An 18341-nucleotide genomic window follows, 5' to 3' on the forward strand; every position below is an offset into this window, starting at 1 on the left:
CGATTCCGTCACCAGCATGCGCCTTCGGCTCTTCCGCCCCGCCCCCTTAGCACTGCGGCGGAATAGCCGCCACAGTGAAGGGGTTAAGCTAAACTCAAATATGTTCATAAACGTGCCTTCCTCCGTCAGGTCTGAGCAATCGAATCACAGTCCATTTTTTAGATGCATTGCCTGTTGTCTACATTAGCTGATCATAAACTAGTCTCACCTCCTCTTGCTCTGCAGTCGCTAAACTTATATCATTGCTTAAGTATATTTCGGTGAAATGTATACACTATTCGAATCTTATCCTAGTTCTTTTGAAGAATCATGACTGATCTTTTTAAACCAGTTTACAGGGAACCAAATGTGTTGTCAGCTGTGAAGATGGGACATTCTACGGTGGAAACAGGAAAGACTGTGAGCCTTGCCATCCATCTTGTGCTACTTGTGCAGGTACAGTAGCTTATTAATTGGACTTGCTGGTAGCTTTCTCCCCGACTGCAACACTGTGTGTTCAAAATGTTACTTGATCACTAGGGCTGGATTGAGGGCCTGGGTAGAATTGATAGCTGTCTAGTGCACGCCCTTCACTGCTAAATCCAGCCATAGGTCTTGATGAGAGCCAATAATACTGTTTTTCAAATGCCGTTGACATACTATGTTCAAATATAAATACTCATGAGCCAACTAAATACGTGATCTGATGTTACTTGATCGGCAGTTACCTGCATGTCTGTGTCATAAAGAGGGAAAGGCAGCCTTTTCCCCCCACATCTAATTCCCCCGCCCCCCTCCTCCCCCCCATATCTCTTCCAGAGACCCATAGACTCTTTCGCTCTAATTTTGGTCCTGTAAAGGAAGAGGATTTTGCCACTTTAGTTCACTGTACCACATCTTCATCTTCACCTTGGAACTCCCTTCCTCCTAAGCTACAAAAGATAAACTTGCAGTTGGATCCCAGCTGGCCAAGTGTCATTATCAATGCCTCCCATTCTTTTGGCCTAGTGCTTGAATCTTTGAAAATGTCCGGAGTCACTCCCATGCTAAATAAGCCTTCCCTTCATCCTCAAAACCTTCTTAACTATTGCTCAGATTACATATTTGGCTCAGTTTCTGGAGAATTCTGCCTTCCATCAGATCTCAGAGTTTGTTGAAGTTAACCAACTTCTACACCCAGGTCAGATGGGATTTCATCCTGGACATTATACAGAACTAACAGTTGTGTCTGCTGTTGAGCGTGCTCTAGGTGTGGATAGTAGTGCTCTTGCAGGACTGCATGGGGAAATATTTAACTAGCATGTGAATCTATAAGTGATCCCAGTGCTGGAGGTTTTCAGTTGCATGCAACTAAATTATTCAAGCCTTCCACTGCCACATGCAAATATTTCAAGTGAAGGTGTTCTGCATTCTATCCCTCATTTGCCTTACTCACTAAGGCGATTCGGAGATTTACAATGTTAAGGGAAGATATTAACCACATTCTAGTAAAATAGATTAAATAAAATCTTTACATCACGTCTACCAACTGCCTGGATGTGCTATCTCAGATGAAAGGTTAGACACTGTGCATAAATTCAGCTTCAAGGAGCATATCAATCATACCACTGAAACACTCAAAAGACTCAAATTTGTGTGTTTCTGTATGCTGCTTGGATTTCACGCAAAGTAGCTATGTTGAAGATGGTTTACACTTTCTGTAAGTCTAAGTGCAACCATAACTGACTATTAAGCAGTGGTCAAAACCCATATATTTGAAAATTTGTTGCACTGAATCTCTACACTGTGATTTCAGTCACAGATTGTAACTCTATTAAATAGCACGTGACTCTAGGCATGACCAATGGTGGAAACGGCAGGCACTTCACATTGGCAGAGATTCTCAGTCTGCGGTGTCCTGTAAACCGGCATGTGCACCCTTACTTCCTTGGAGTGGTGCCATGGTAGCCTGTAATCCAGGAAAAAAAGGAACTGCGATAGTTGTATTGGGCTGAGCCTCTGTGGAATTAATGATGTTATTTAACATGAGGCAGTAATTGAGGGGACCAAAAAAAATGTGCAAAACATTAGTAAGTGTTCCAAGATCACATCCTTAATTCTAACTACCTATTATTTTGACCGTGGTCTAACCAGAGTGAGCCGTGGTATCCACACATTTGACTTGGGTGTATCTATAGAGAGCGCCATCATGTTGTTGTGCTGGTGCAGGTGCTTAATCCTCCACAGACTGTATTTGTCCTGCACCGATAATCAGTGGCAGCCACCTCAACACGAAGATGGGGGAAGGGGGCAGGCGGACAGGGAGCACAGGGTAAGACGGGAAAATAATACTTTTTTAAACCTTACCTTTCACTGCTGCCTCTGACGCTGATTGCCACCTCGGTGATCTCCCAGCAGTGTCTGAGAAGGCAGAGACTGCCCAGCCAATCCAGACACTGCTCTCTATGAGAGCAGCACCAGGATTGGTCTGAGTGGCCTCCTCTGTTGCTCACACTGCCTTATAGCCAGTGGCTTTTCTTCAACCCGGTTGTGAACACTGCTGGGTTGGGGAAATAGAAGTGTGCATGTCTGTTTGGCTGGCCTAGGATGCCAGCCAAAATTACATGTGCACTTCTAAGTGCCCACCACCTACCTGTTATGGCCCGGCCCACCGCACCCTACACGCAAGCCAGAGCCAGTTGCAGAAAAATGTAAATATATGATTTCATTATCATTTTATTTTTCTGTGACTGACTGACGAGTGGGGCAATGCTCCTCCGCCATTACGGAGAATCTGCCCCTGTTGATACACTACCGCCGACTTGCTGAATGTTGTGATGCTTCTTACACTCAGGAAAGCAGGAGACTGGAGACAGAGGCCAAGTTCAGGTAAGTTTATTGGAAGTAAGCAACCTGGCATCCGACCACCTCGACAGCGCAGGAACAACTGTCAACTCTCGAGTGTCGTGTACCAGATGTTCCACACGGAACATAGAGAAAGGGCAGAGCGAGGAGAGAATCTTAAGCACAGGTAAGATTCCAACACAACACATCCTCTACCCTAGAAGAGAGTGAAACAAAGGAAAACAATGCATACGAACTATCAAAACATGCAATGAATAAAATGAAACCTAACATGAAAACCATACAGAATCCATCCCACCTCGGTGGAGAGAAAAAAAAACGAACCAAGGCATAAAAACATTAGGAAAGTACATAATCATTGAGATAAGCGGGAGTCTTATGCACTCTGGGCCCAACAGGCAAACTCACACTTGAAGGAGGACGAACAAGGGAATCACACGAAGACTCGCGGGCACCAGAAACAGAGGGACCATAATCACAAACCGAGTCCTGAGACCGAGGGTCTCTGAAATCAGAGTCTGGCATGAACATGGCACCCGAGCACCCCCCACCACTTGAAGCAGGGATATGAAACGAACCACCCTTCTGGTAAAGAGCGACATTCCTAAGGTTCCACCTGTCACCACCTTCCAGAACCAGAGAAAATTTGCTGACAGAAACAACACGAAAAGGGCCCTTAAACTTATGCAGACCAGCCTTAGTTCTGCCGGACTTGACTTTGACCCAATCGCCAACAGTGATCCTCCCGGACACAACAACGGGAGAACTTACGCCATCGGACAGTACCCAATCCTTTAACCAAGCAGGGACAGTTCTAGAGCCAGGGGAACGCCCACGCATGACTTGGAAAGGAGAAATCTTGGTGACACTGTGGGGGGTAGTCCGGTAAGACCAAACCATATCTTGAACCAAACGTTTGGGGTCTAAATTGTTGGCTAAAGCAAGTTGGATGGTACCTTTAACAAGGCGATTGGACCTTTCGACCATACCGTTGCCCATGGGGTTGTACAAGGAAGTGCGAGAATGTTTGACACCACACTTCTCAAAGAAACACCTCATCTCGTTGGAGGTTAACTGGGTGCCATTATCAGTCAAGACCATGTTGGGGAAACCCTCTGAAGAAAACAAATTCTCAAACACTTCAATGGTGGACTTAGTGGTGACATCTCTGAGAAACTCCACACAAAGCCACTTGGAATGGACATCAATGACCACAGCAGCAAAACGCAAATCAAGAGAAAGACCGGACAGAGGGCCGATGAAATCTAGACACAGATTATACCAGGGTTTGCCAGGATCAGAAATGTGCCCTTGATTGGCTTGAAGACCAACCTTCAACCTTTTTTCGCTCTCTTTGCAAAAAGAGCAATTCACCACCCAAACACGAACAATATCATCCATACCCGGCCACCAAAACTCTTGCTTTATTCTCCTAATAGTCATGCCCTGGCCCAAATGTCCCAAGTGTGCCAGCTTGAAAATATGAGATCTCAGGCCAGCAGGTGGCACAAACCGATCGCCCCTCATAATGATTTCTGAACCTGCCAGAGACAACTCGTCTAAAAGTTTCCAAAAGGGCCTGACGGCCACAGGCACCATGCTTTCTCTGGGAGCACCTCTCCTAATCAAAAGAATAACTTCTTGGAGGACAGAGGCCTTCTTCATCTCCGTCAACCACTGGTCTTGAGAAAAGGCACCCACCGGAGATTCGCAAACGTCCCTAACCACAGCAACGGCCTCATCCACAGTACTTTTTTCAAGATCTTGATCAACCAACTTCCAGTCAACAGACAAGCGAGAAAGACAATCCGCTTGAACGTTTTTCCATCCTTGAATGAAAACAATCTCGTAAGAGTATTCCTGGAGCCTTGCAGCAAACCTTGCAAACGAGCAGAACCTTTTCCAGCACCACCACCCGATAAAATTTTCAGCAATGGCTTGTGGTCGGTCCGCAACACAAACCTTACACCCCACAGATATACACGAAAGTACTCAACACTCCAAGCAGCAGCCAAAGCTTCTCGTTCAATGACCGAGTAGTTTCTCTCAGCTTGGGTAAGTGTTCTTGAAGCAAAGGCAACGGTTCTTTCAAGACCACGTTGAAGCTGTGAGAACACCACACCGATGCCCGTAAGACTGGCATCTACAGTCAAGAAGGATTTGCACCCAGGGTTAAAGGGGGCTAAAATACCAGCATTGCAGATATTCTCCTTGATCTGTTGGAAGGAGTCCTCTTGGGCTTTATCCCAAACAAACTTGTTACCCTTTCTCAGTAACATTCTCAAAGGTTCGGAGAGACAAGCAAAGCCTTGAACAAATTTCGAATAATATTCGACTAAGCCCAAGAAAGAGCGAAGCTGATCCCTGTCATTGGGTGCTGGGGCCTGGCTGATGGCAAGTAACAGATTTTTTTTTGGAGCAATGCCATCAGCGGAGATAGTATAACCTAAGTACTCGATCTTTTCAGTTAGGAAAACACACTTATCCTTGTTCACAGTTAAACCGGTGTCTTCTAATTTGAAGAGGACCTGACGCAAAGCTAAATTGTGATCATTCACACTTTTTCCTGACACTAGAATATCGTCTTGAAAGTAGACAACCCCAGACAGACCTTTAAGCATGTTAGACATCATCCTCTGAAAGACACTAGCAGCCGAGGCGAGGCCAAACGGCATGCGAGTGAACTGGAAGGTACCCTCGGTGGTAATGAAGGCAGTCAAAGGTTTGGAGTCGGGGTGTAATCTGATTTGGTGGTACACACTCCTCAAATCGATCTTTGAGAAGAATCTACCCCCCCCACAGATTGTAACAACTCATTGATATTGGGAAGGGGAAAGGTGTCAGTAATAATCTCTTGGTTGAGGGACCTGAGGTCAATGCAAAATCTCAACCTCCCATCGGATTTCAAAGTAATTACGACAGGGGAAATCCAGGGCGAGGCTTCCACAGGTTCAATTACTTTGGTAGACAACATGTCATGTAGCAAATCCTTCAAACCCTGTCTGACAGAAAGGGGAACTCTCCTTAGTTTATCCTGGACGGGAGAAGCATTGGGCTTCAAAACAATTTTATGGAGATAGTCCTTAACACATCCTAACCTGTCAGCAAATACTCTATGAGCAGCATCTAAGATGTCTTTAACTTGAACATCACGCTCAATTGTCATAACCACATCTGGCGAACAGGGATTGATCACAATATTCAAATCAAACTGGTGCATCCACCCTAAGATAGGAGGACCTTCTTTAGCTATGTACACTTTCCCATTGACACTTCTGGATTTAAAAGCGATGACCCCAAACATGTACCCCAGAACATCAATTGGTTTTCCCTGGTATCCCACCGGATCAATGTCTTTTTCGGTGAGGGAAGTATTGTGCCACAAGGAAGAAAAGGTAGATTCCGGAATAATGGTGAACAAGGAGCCAGAATCAACCATTAGTAAGACATTTTGACCACAAATAGAAAATATGGCGGATGGTCTAGATAACCTGGGGGAGTCACTTGTGGTACTAACTAAGTCACAACTTAATTGTTGAACGACTAAAACCCTGTTGTCAATTACATTTACTTTAGATTTGGGTTTGTCAAAGGTGTCAGAAGACTTAGGTTTATCAGAACCCTTGTTCAGTTTACACATTCTAAGGTAATGACCTTTGCGACCACATTTTCGGCAAATCTGGTCAAGAGCATAGCACTTCTTAAAATCACCTGAATGGAATTGGCTTCCACAACGCCAACATTCTTTGCTCCTGCCCCTAGAAGGAAAATTGTTAGTGTTACTCTTGTTAAAACGTTTAGAGACAGCATTAACTTCATAGCCTTCCACACACACTTCATAATCAACACTGCCAATTTGAGAGGAAGGCTTATCTTTACGCTCTAATTCTTTGATACACTTCTGAGATTCTTCGATAACCTTCGCCATATCAATTGCCTCTTTTAAGGAGGGATCTTTGGCAGCCCATAGTCTTTCCTGAATTTTCCTATGGCGGCATTGTACTATAAGCTGATCACGAACTAACTCATCAGTCATGTTACCAAAACGACATTTGATAGAAAGTTCGCGTAAACTGGACACAAATTCATCAATACTCTCGTTTTCAGCTTGAGGGTGAGTATAAAAGCGATATCTTGCCATAACCAAATTGACCTCCTTGGCAAATCTAATCTCTAGTCTTTTCAGAGCCTCTTTGTATGCGTCATCCATGGGTTGACCATTGGGACCTAAAGCCACTGGTAAATACTTAAATACCCTTTGGCCTTCATTGCCAAGAGTGCTTAACAAGAGCGCTTTTTTCCTTTCAGGGTGGAAGTTTTTCCCATCAAGCGCAATGATATAATTGTCTAACATTTCAACCCAGTCCTCCCAATCTATTGAAGGTGTACCTGGAGAGGAAAGAAACATAGGAGGCATGACAATATTTGAGGCCATAGCGAAGAGAAAATGCAAACAATGTTTAAACACACTTTAAACGTAATAATAATGTCAAACTTGCAAGTAAGGGTGTGCAAATCACAGTGAAAGTGTCTGCAGAACGTTGGGTGAATCAGCATGGTCACCGAAAGGCAGTCAGAGTAATGTCATAAAGCCCATTAGAAGGTGAGAAAGAACTGCGGCGAAGAGCTGAAGAAAACAAAGGGAACTGTGAACGTTCACTCCTTGCAGACGTAATAATGGAGGCTGACGATGCGTTCCAATGACGAAGAGCGGGTGTCAGGAGACGTGGGAGCGTCAACACGTCGACACGCCAGAACGTCAAGGCGCAAAGCGTCAGAAGCGTTGCAGCAACGTCAGATGCGGTGCAGTGACGTGGGGCAAACCGAAGAGCTTGGAACGTCGGAGTTCGACAAGCAAAGTAATAAATCTTAAAGACAGTACCTTGAAGGTGGCCAAAACAGACGAAATCACCGTGAAGAAATCCGGAAAGCAGGCGAAGGCAGGCGAAGGCAAACTTGGGGCTGGAGGAGACGTCGCGGAATTACCAGGTTGCTTCCCAAACGATGAAATCAAGTGAGGCAGCTCCAAGCATCAGGAAAGCGTCGCCAAAAATGTTGTGATGCTTCTTACACTCAGGAAAGCAGGAGACTGGAGACAGAGGCCAAGTTCAGGTAAGTTTATTGGAAGTAAGCAACCTGGAATCCGACCACCTCGACAGCGCAGGAACAACTGTCAACTCTCGAGTGATGTGTGCCAGATGTTCCACACGGAACATAGAGAAAGGGCAGAGCGAGGAGAGAATCTTAAGCACAGGTAAGATTCCAACACAACACTGAATCAGTTGAAGAGCAGTATTATTCATACATTAAAACCCTGCAGAGCAATGCACTTGGTGACTGGCGGTCCTCTAAATGAGATGTGTTACAATGTAGGCAATTTGTTCTGTCATTCTGCACCACCTGATTTGAGAAGTAAAGAATATTTGACAACACTTTAGCTTTTTGTAAAAGCAAAGCTTTGGTTTCTACAACTAAATGTGGAATTTGCATCTATTCTAGACATGTGCTCAGCAGTAGAGCAGTATGCTAATAATATCTGTTTCTGTTGCTTTTAAGGAGCTGGAGCTGATGCATGTATAAACTGCACAGACGTGTACTTAATGGAAGACGGCAGATGCGTTCAGACATGCAGCACTGGATATTATTTTGACCAGTCCCTAGAAAATGGCTACAAAACCTGCAAAAAGTAAGCTGTCTCGTGCCTGTAAATATAGAATTCAAGATGGCATACACCGTTCCTACATCAAGTGCTCTGTTTACAGTTCTGAGGATAATTAGGCACAGTATAATTATGGGCACATACTGTTCAAAACAAGTTGTGTGATCATGCTGTTTTAATGCTGAGGCCCTACAAAAGTGTCTGAAGCTCGTAGAAAACAGCTGACGTTATTATTTCATGTGCTTGTAAATAATTGTATTTAAACTATGCACAAGATGTTGTCAGGAACAATATTAACGGGTTATTTTTTCTTTTGTTTGAGTTCTCTAAAAAATAAATACGAATTCTGCAGCCTTTTGCAAGTGCCTATTATAGTCCGAGCAAAGAAAAGTGCATGAGGATGCAAAATATAATGGGGAATTTTTTCTCAGCTCAGGTTCTTTTTTCCGCCTTTTCCATTAATAAATCAGGACCGCCTACCTTGGAGTTTTCGCTGCCTTTCCAGAACATGGCACCATATCGCACAGACCATACCATTTCTTTCAAACGTGTCATCCTGAACTTAAAAGTATACGTTATTTGCAGATTTATGGTGGTGCCAATGCACAAAGGTGTTTGCTCATCTTAGATAGGTGTGCAAGTAATTTGTACATGTAAGCCCCCGTTTGTTGTTAGCAAAAGCGCAAATTCATACCCATGAAGGGATTTTTTTGCACACTTCCATGGTGTAATATGTGTGAGCAATGTGAGGTGTTCAGTGCGGGAAAATCTTCCTAAGTGAGTGACTACCCACAAACGTGTGAATTTCCATGTATTCAAAAAAATAGGTCTACACAAATGCATACCTGCCAACCAACATGGTACCACCCTGTGATACACAATATCGGCTCCTATCACACGGTCTCCCTGTGAGAAGCCGATATCTCACGATGGTATCGAATCCGAGCTGAAATCCACTGTAAATAGTAGTTTTCCAGATCGATTTTTTTTTTTTTGGGGGGGGGGGGGATCTGGGGGCGGGGTGATGTTTAAAAGCACCCCCTTCAAGGCCCCCCCTTCCTCTCACTGAGATTGTTCAAGTTGGCAGGTATGCAAATGTACTATATTAAAGGGCAGCTGTAAGTTATTTTCAAGGGTGGGAAGGGGTAGTAAGTACTATCAAAATTGGTTGGAATAAAAAGAAACATTGTTTTATTTGTATTTTTGCGTTGTATTTCTGCAATCATGAATATGCATCTTGCAACTCATTTGCGCCTATGAAACTACGTATGCTTGTATGCATTTATATTGTAGTAAATTACCAACATTTCGTGACGACGGCCCCTGGTGTTCATGAATAAGATTCCACAACACAAAATCAAGTTACATGTAAGGGAATGCAACCCAGCGGAATTTCTTTTAAGAGTCTTCAGTTTAAATCAAATCAGTTTATTCGGAAGCTTTTCCATCCATAAAAGTAACAACAAATCATAATCAATATTTCATTCAGTTTAAAACACACTAGATGTTATCAAAACGTTAAAATTGCAAGTAACATCGATTAAAATAAGATAAAGTGCCATGTGCCTTCACGGTATATCATGACGTCTACAGGAGCAACACGTTTAGTTTTACAAGTAATTAAATTGCGTGATGTACATAGTTCGACAACATTTATCAAAATGTTAAAGTGCTATGTTCCATTACTGCATGCTTTAAGAAAGAACCTACATGAAGGCATGTTTCATAGTCAGACAGAAGGATAACATTAGAAAACAAGGCTCTACACTGTCTGATGTCCCTGTAATTCTTTTTTTTAAATGGGATTAGGAATAACTTGTATAGTTCATCTTCCCTCCATTTAGCATTAGAAATGTGCCTAAAGTAAAGAGACTCGCATTATTTAAAGAAAGCACTTTTAAAACCAACATTTGTTCTGAAGTCTAATTTGGAAGATAGGTCTTGTTCACACTGTTAGTTCTATGTTAATCTATTGTTAAGAGACAACACATTGTTTTGTACAATCCTCCTTTCCCTGTGTAGCATGTTATCATGTGCCATGTACATAGGGCACATAGGTAGAAGTCTCAGTCTCTGGAGTACATTGGGAACCTTCTTACTTGAAGAATGCTACTGTTTCTCTCCCTGTCAGGACTGTACTAAAATATATGGTCACTGAAGTGTGTGATGTTCTGTGTTAACACAGTGAGATACAGAAATACTTTTTCTACTAAAATTGAACTTCTTGGACCACTGTTATTGGTTTCATGGATTACCTCAGTAGGTTACAAAAGTTTAATCTGTTACCTATAGTAGTTTATTAAAATCTGCTCAAGTTCTACTCAATAATATCCATAAGTGAATAGGAATACTCTTGTTTTTTTTTAACTATATATTCATTTTTTTTGTTATAGTTCTTTTATCACATGCACACTATAAAAATGTCATTCACATTGTCCTATTGAAGCATAACAGGCAGGAAGTCAGTCAGTCTGTGACACACTGGCAGCAAGTCAATATGTTGCCACACAAGGCAGGAGTGGCTGGCGAAGAGATGTTAGCTTGTCCTTCAGTAACTGGACATTTTTGAATGATTCCTCGACAACCAGGAGAATGGTGGCATGTGGAAGTGTGAGGATAAAAGATTTCCAGAATATATGGCGTTGCAATCCTAAAAACCTTTCTTCACATCTGCAAGGATCAGGCTCAGGACAGGTAATTAGATAAACACGTGGGGGTAAGGATTAGGCAGGCTTTATTTTTTTTGCTTTAGGTGAGTGTTGACCTTTGTTGACTCAAATGGGATGGTAGAAATTGAACTATCCCCTGCCATCACTGGATGGATTATAAGCTGTGGATGAAGGAACTGGGAAACCTAAGTCGTCAGGCCCTTAAGGACAGGTGGGTAGGCTGGACCCTATTTGAATAAGAAAACGCAGGAAAATGCCTAGCCATCTATATTTGTATCCACAATTAAGGAGGGTCGAAAACACTTTTTGTCTAGATCGAACAGGTATTTTTATTTATACAACTTATTTGATATTTATTTAATGATTTTTCAAAAAAAGATTTTTTAAAGCGAGAAAAGACACGTATCTATATCCACATATTTACAAAAATGTTTACAAAACTTTTTACACATGTATATTTCGAAATTTACACATGAAAAGATGACAAATACAACCAGACCAAAATTAAATCAAGTATCTACATCTTGTACATCCCACATAAAACACAACATTTGTTAAACAAAACAGTATATCAAATAAACATGTACATTGGAGACAGTGACTCAATACAAGTGAAAATAGCGAATAAATCAACAAGAAAATGCAAGGAGTGAAGTCAAACTATGACCACTATTTAAACCTGCAATTGCTGGGGTAGAGAAATTAATCAAAATTGCTCCTTTTTACAAGCCAACGCGTTTCGATTCCAGGGCAAAGTTCCTGGAATCTCATCAGGGCGCTGTGAATGTATCAATATTTTTGGAAGAAGTAGATTGAAAAAACAGTCAATTTTCCCACGGAATTCCTCACGTGGAGTAGCCTTAGAAGTATCCTTCTCTATTCTTATAAATGCGTCCAAATTACGTTGCAACTAGTGGATGAAGGAACTGGCACAGTTTCTTTCTCAATCCAAGTTCTAGCATAAATGCCATATTTTTTATATTTTTGGAGCAAGTCTTTCCTGTACTGGTGAATGCCGGCATGTATGAAATTTGCATAGCTAGGCCATCCATTTATTACTAAGACCACAACCACTGGGTTGATGTTCCAGTGGGATTGGGAAAAAGGGTTTTTCTGAGTAGTCAGTTGGAAATCCTCCCATTCGGGGAGGTCGTCTGAGGTCATAGCATAGCCAGATATTGGTTGTTTCTCAGTGGTAGCATGTGTGCATAGTTGGTTCAAGGGGAAGGGGACTTCATGCCAGATTCTTAGCTAGACTGTGGTAGTTGGGCATTCAGACATCTTGCTGCACTCTAAGGGAAGTCTTGGAAGGTTATGGCCCACGAAGTACATTTTTGTGTCATTGACCTAGGAGCGGAGCGCAAAATATGTTGAGTGCCAGTATCTGGATGGCAGAACAGTGGAAGACTCAACACAATATCAATATAGTGTCTGAGAGTGAAGGGATATTGGGTGCACTTGCTGAGGCTGGCTTTGAGTTTGACCTAATCAAGTATTGATACTGTGGGTTCTGTCACATCATGGATTCCTTTGAAGAGAGTATTTTGAAGGACACTAAAAGGGCATGACAAGTTCCTTCTCACTTTAGTGTACTAGGTGGAATCCAGATAAGCAGAGTATAATGATTGTGTGAACTTCAACTAACTTTTGTGGAATGAACAAAGTTCTTTATAATTTTGAAAGGGCTTAGGTGATCATCAGTGAGTTAATAGTTACTGAGTGAAACAGTAAGTATAGCTGTGCAGTCTGTCGATAGAAAATTTGGCAATGTGTCACCTATTTCTTACAGAGACTTGGCGATAGAGAGGAGAAATGTAGTACAGGCAGCATTTTGGGGGGGGGGGGGGGGTGATTTATGGATTGGTTGCCACTTGAGAAAGTCACTTCTGTACAAAACACTTAAATGTGTTTGCTACGATGATACATATAAATACTCATTCATGTACAATACAGAACGTTTGTGGCCAACAGCTTTCTTCCCCTGGGAACTGTTGAAAATTGTTAGCTCTTTCTCTATTATCAGGTAGGATTTGTCCTGGAATTTTACATTTCTGAACCATGTACAAACATGAGTAATAGTAATATTTTACCTTCCTTACCAGAATTTCTCTGTTTGCCTTTACAGTCATGTCTGCTAGAAACGCTCTAACAACTTTTTAAATGACACTTCTTTCCTAGTTTTGGGGGATTCATGATTTCCATAAGATTAAAACTTAGCAGACCAGGTCTCAGAGTTGTATACCCCACAGATAGAATGGTGATATAGGCAATTGCTGCAACAGCGTACATGGCTGTGCCACAGATTGAATGGCATGATAACTTATAACAATCAAGGCGGGGAAGCTATGTTTACCTCTTGGATGTGGATTCTTGCAGTTATACGGGGAGGTATGATACTTCTAGGTTCTTGCTGGTCTGCGCCTCTGCTGTTTTTAAGTTGCCTTGACAGAAGATGGTGTAGATCAGAAGAGATGCCATTGGCCAGCCTACCTAGAGGAGACCAGAATGTGATATCGGTATTGCAGTCCCTTGAATCCGCATTACTTAATATGGCTGCAGCCATGTGCACACCCTGCCCCCTCCCCCTTTCCGGAAAAGGAACCCTTCCTTCCAGTCATAAAGCTGGGGATGTCACTGAAGATGCATAGTCACTTACGCATTTCAGAATGTTTAATTTGTTTTATTTGTATCTTTTGTCAGGTGTGATGCCAGCTGCCTAGACTGTAACGGACAAGGGGAGAAGAACTGTACAGGTTGCCCAAGCGGTTACCTGCTGGATGCTGGAGTCTGTGTAGTTGGGACCGTATGTAAGGATGGTGAGTTGCAGCATTATTGTGTAACGAGCTATCCAGATGCCACTGCCCCTTTGTAAACCATGTAGCGAAACTTTGTCGATGGATTTTCTAAAATAGTCCATCATCATGTCACATAAACCTTACTCTCTGCTCCTCATCCCATCTACTCAAAATTCTAGCTTCTGATAGGAATGGATTTTATTTACGAAAATGTTCCTTAAGTTGCTGTGACATAGCATCTAAAAACAGTCATACTCATGCATATTGCTGTTGTGATTCACAGAGGTACATTCCGCATACAGAAGTGTTATCCAGATATCTGCTGTACACGTAACTTATGTGTAAATTATGCACATATCCATCCCACATGGCTGTCTAAAAGTTGCTGTTACCTGCAGAGTGCCAATCCTGTCCAAAGAATGCTACACAGGTGAACAACCACAAACTAGTAACTTAGACAGTATTATTAGCACCCCTAAGATGCCTTTATTTACATGTATCTGGGCAGTTAACGTATCTTCACTTACATTAACCTTGCAAACATTTTGCATGTAGTGCAGTAAAGAGCATCTGCCTATCATGTTTGATAGATCATGCTTAGCAAATGGATATATGGAATTCTATTTGTTTTATGATAAGGAAACCCGAAAATAGTGTTTTCTATCAGTGTGTTCGGTTCCAAATCTAGATATATATATTCTGTTGCAGTGAACACCCCTACCACATTTAGGGTTATGAAAAAATACATAAACTGCATAGTGAACAGCTTCTGGTTCCACCTGAAGACTGCTGCATGCATGTAATAGGTTGCCCAAATTATAATCTAAAATTAGCACGTGCTCCTAAAATATTTCACAATAACAAGAATTCTTATACATCATAATTGTTAAAAGCCGCAAAACGTACTTCTGTAGAGAATGTGATATGTTCATCCCAGGTGTGTGTGTGCCTAATAATAAGACTGCTGTGCAAGTTATCCAACATTTATGGTTTACTTGAACAAAAGTGCCTCCACTAGTTCACTGTAGACAAGGTGGACTAGTTCTTAATTTGAGCTAGTGGTTTCCAGTGCTCGGCACCACCACTTGATTGTTAACACTGGCACTTATTACAGTCTGCCACATGGTGGCGCTGTTTATCTAATTTACAGATGAGCACAACAGAGGTTTATTAAAAAAAATGAATTCCTGCCTCCCAAGCCATTCCCATACCCTCGGGGGCCTGGAATAGTCTGAATTGTCAAACTTGTAGGTGTGTGATGGTAATTAACTTGTGTTTGTAGTGTCATTGGCAGTGGTGTTTGGTGCAAGCTTCCATGGCCTCCTGATGAGGGCACTGGCACTTCATTTCTTTTACAAATTAAGCACGGAGGTGGGCATGGTGGGTTGTGTTGCGTTAGTTTCTGCATGCTTGCATGATGTACGAAACACAAATGGCATAGGTAGTCGGGCACTTTCTATTGTGTGCCGATGGTTTTTGGGACTGTGCTGTGCATTCTGCACCGGCGACGGGTTGTCCTCTGCTACCTCTGCAAACAAACAGCAAGAAATAAATCTACACATAAAACGAGTACACACAAGTGTTACTTTTGAGAAATACTGTTTCTGCTCCTTTGGGACAGAATTAATGATTTCCATTGACCAGTTTTAACACCCAGTGTTGGTTTCGTTTTGGAAATGTCTTACTTCACACTTGGCATAAAAAGAAAGCAATAGGTGAGGTGGTCACCAGAGTTCACTATTTTCAACTCTACATTTCACACTATATGATGCAGCATTTTGCTTCCATGCTGCCACTCCATTGTCACAGCCTTGTATTATACAGTTGTGGGCGTGCTTTTGGAGTCTCAAGCCTCTGGAAAGACCATAAAAGCAAAGGTCTCAATATACTTGAAAAAAGTTTATTGTTTCTGCACAGCTTACTCTTCTTGATCAATCAAACCTAAAATTATGTATCCTTTTCTGTGTTTATTGCTGTTTTCTAATTATTATCTTTCTGATCTTTTTTTCCCCTTTCATACATGGATACCAATCACTTCGTGTTGGAACCCTGTCTTACTTCCTGTTGAACCATGAAAAAATAATCCTGCTGTTGAATGCTATTTATCTGATGGACCAAACTTTTCTGCTGTCTCCTGCTCCTGAATGATCCTTTCTACCAAATCTGCCTGCTCTGACCAATCAAACACCTCCTTCCATGCCCGCAATCTCTTCAAACCTCCAACTTCCTTCCTGCACCTTTCTATTGGCGCCCTCTGGAAAGCAACGGAAGAATCTTGGGCAGAGGGCGGTTTCTGTATGCTAGTGAAAAAGAACAATCTCTGTCAGCGGAAAGTGCTCCAGCAACTTTGCTGCCGAACATGTACACTCAAAGGTTGAACGGGCTCGGCCAGAGCTCGCGTTGTTTCTGTAGACTCCTAGATTATTTCATAACAATTATAAATAAGGCCACCTCTTTCCCGTCCTCCGTGTTAAGGGGGACTGGGAGCTGTTTTGTCAGAACTTAAGTGGAATAAGGAAAAAAAAACACTACAACAAACCTACCTTTTATAGCTGGGTGTTTTGAGGTGAGCACCCCAATTAAGAGTCAGTATTTTGTGACCAAAGTGTATGATGCCAAAATAAAAGTTAAAACGTGATTTGATTTTACGGCGACAAAGGGTAATACTGTTTTTTAAGGTCCTTTTTTTTATTTTGTTTCGTTTCCCCTTATGAAAGTGTATCACCGAGGGAAGCATTGTAAGAATGCTGCTCCGCTCACGGTGGATTTGGAATAAGATAATATGACCGAATATGAATTGTTTGCTTTCCATGGCAGGCTTAATTGTGCGGGGGAAACATAAGGAATCTAGTCCCTGAGGGAATCGGAGACATTGATATTAAGCAGCAGGACCATGTTCTGCATCCTCGATTACGTCATTTGAGAGGTCACAAGTGACATGTTCCATGCATTGCTCACTTGATTCATGCCTTTGTACGGATTATTATTTTTTTGTCTTGCATCATATGTATTGTGTACATAACGTGTTTTTCATAAAATATAAATATATTTTTTCTTGATCTCCATAGATGTGGTCCTAAGGACTATTCATTTTCATTCATCAAAAAGACTGGCTATTTAAAGTTTTATATCACTAAGAGAGAATGAAGGTACATAGTCTAAGCTGTTTTGGAGATGTGTGTGCTTGAATACTCCTTACAGGGGTATTCTTTTGGAACTACAAAGATTGCAACAAGTCACAGTTCCCATATTTATTCTCATGCTACAATTGATTGACCTATGGTACACAGGTAACTGACCTTTGCAAGAATACCTTGCTTCCTTCACGCACAGAAGAATAACTCAAGTACAAGTCATTAGCAGCAGATTACAGCTATCTTCCTGCCATTTTGTGTATTCATGGCTGAATGGAGTCCTCTCATTTCCAAATGTGGTTTATTCAACATTGTCTTTCTAAAACAAAAAAAGACCCTGTCAGTATTTTGTTTGTGACAGTCGTGTGTAGCAGAAACTAATAAACTAAATTTTGAAGACCTGATTAGTGAAACAAATTCAACCAATCCGTCCTTATGTTCAGTGGGTGAAAATGTGTACTCTAAAAGGTATTAATGGGAAGTACCAAGTAGGAAAACAGTTTCCAATGAAAGGTTTGTTTCCGGCCCTGTTCAATTTGTAAGAAAGAGCTTTTCTTTAGAATGCGAAATGAATGAGGGTCAAGTGGACGAGAAGAGCAGCGGACTTCGATAATGTAACTGTTATGGGGCTGGTCCTGGTGAGTCTCATTGTTTCCATTTCAGTGAAAGATCTAATTGTCTTTGGTGATGTAATTTTTACATGTTAGTATGTATGCATTTGTATAAATTAAAACAGAAGAATTTAGTTAAATAACAAGAGTCTACTTGCTATCACTTAATGTCCTTGCAAATAGGATGAAGGGTGTTTTGATAACTTCAGTATTTGTCTAAATTCTATGTTTTTTTTAAAGTACTTGGTTCAATACAGAGCTAAAGATTTTTATTTTCTCACAAATCTTTCACAATTGACAAGCAATCAATAACAGGCTACTACATTTGTGGTCTTTTATTTTCATTAATATTAATCTTGCTTGCACCACTTGTGTAATTAAGATATTAAAATTAGAAAAGTACCCAATGTTCCCCATTAAATTAGAACCTATATTTATCAACACTTCGTTTAACTCCTTGGTTCCTATCACGTAAAAAAAAAGTACTCCGTGAAATAACGTGTCTGGATTTGGTCAATCTTACTGACTAAATGATTCAATGTAAAACGTTGGTTCAAACCTAATTGCCCTTTACATGGTACACTTATGTACCTTTATAAGTACTTGGGCTTTTGTTCTTGAATGTAAAAATTACTGCAACTATTTTGAGA

The 18341-nt window shown here is 41.5% G+C and overlaps 1 protein-coding gene across 2 annotated transcripts in view; it reads left to right on the top strand.

The window, feature by feature from the left end:
* PCSK5 (proprotein convertase subtilisin/kexin type 5) overlaps positions 1-17497 on the top strand; it is a 1065339-nt gene extending 1047842 nt beyond the window's left edge. Inside the window, exons 18-21 of one of the 2 annotated variants that reach the window (XM_086961287.1) lie at positions 332-435; positions 8380-8509; positions 13852-13967; positions 16209-17497. In XM_086961287.1, the coding sequence (XP_086817413.1) occupies positions 332-435; positions 8380-8509; positions 13852-13967; positions 16209-16324 (466 nt within the window). In that variant the 3' untranslated portion in view covers positions 16325-17497. The remainder of the gene's footprint in view (positions 1-331; positions 436-8379; positions 8510-13851; positions 13968-16208) is intronic. The other variant, XM_086961288.1, reaches the window with a different exon arrangement.
* Positions 17498-18341: the final 844 nt, after the last annotated feature.

This window comes from Lissotriton vulgaris, chromosome 3_1, assembly GCF_964263255.1.
Source record: "Lissotriton vulgaris chromosome 3_1, aLisVul1.2, whole genome shotgun sequence".
NCBI lineage: Eukaryota > Metazoa > Chordata > Amphibia > Caudata > Salamandridae > Lissotriton > Lissotriton vulgaris.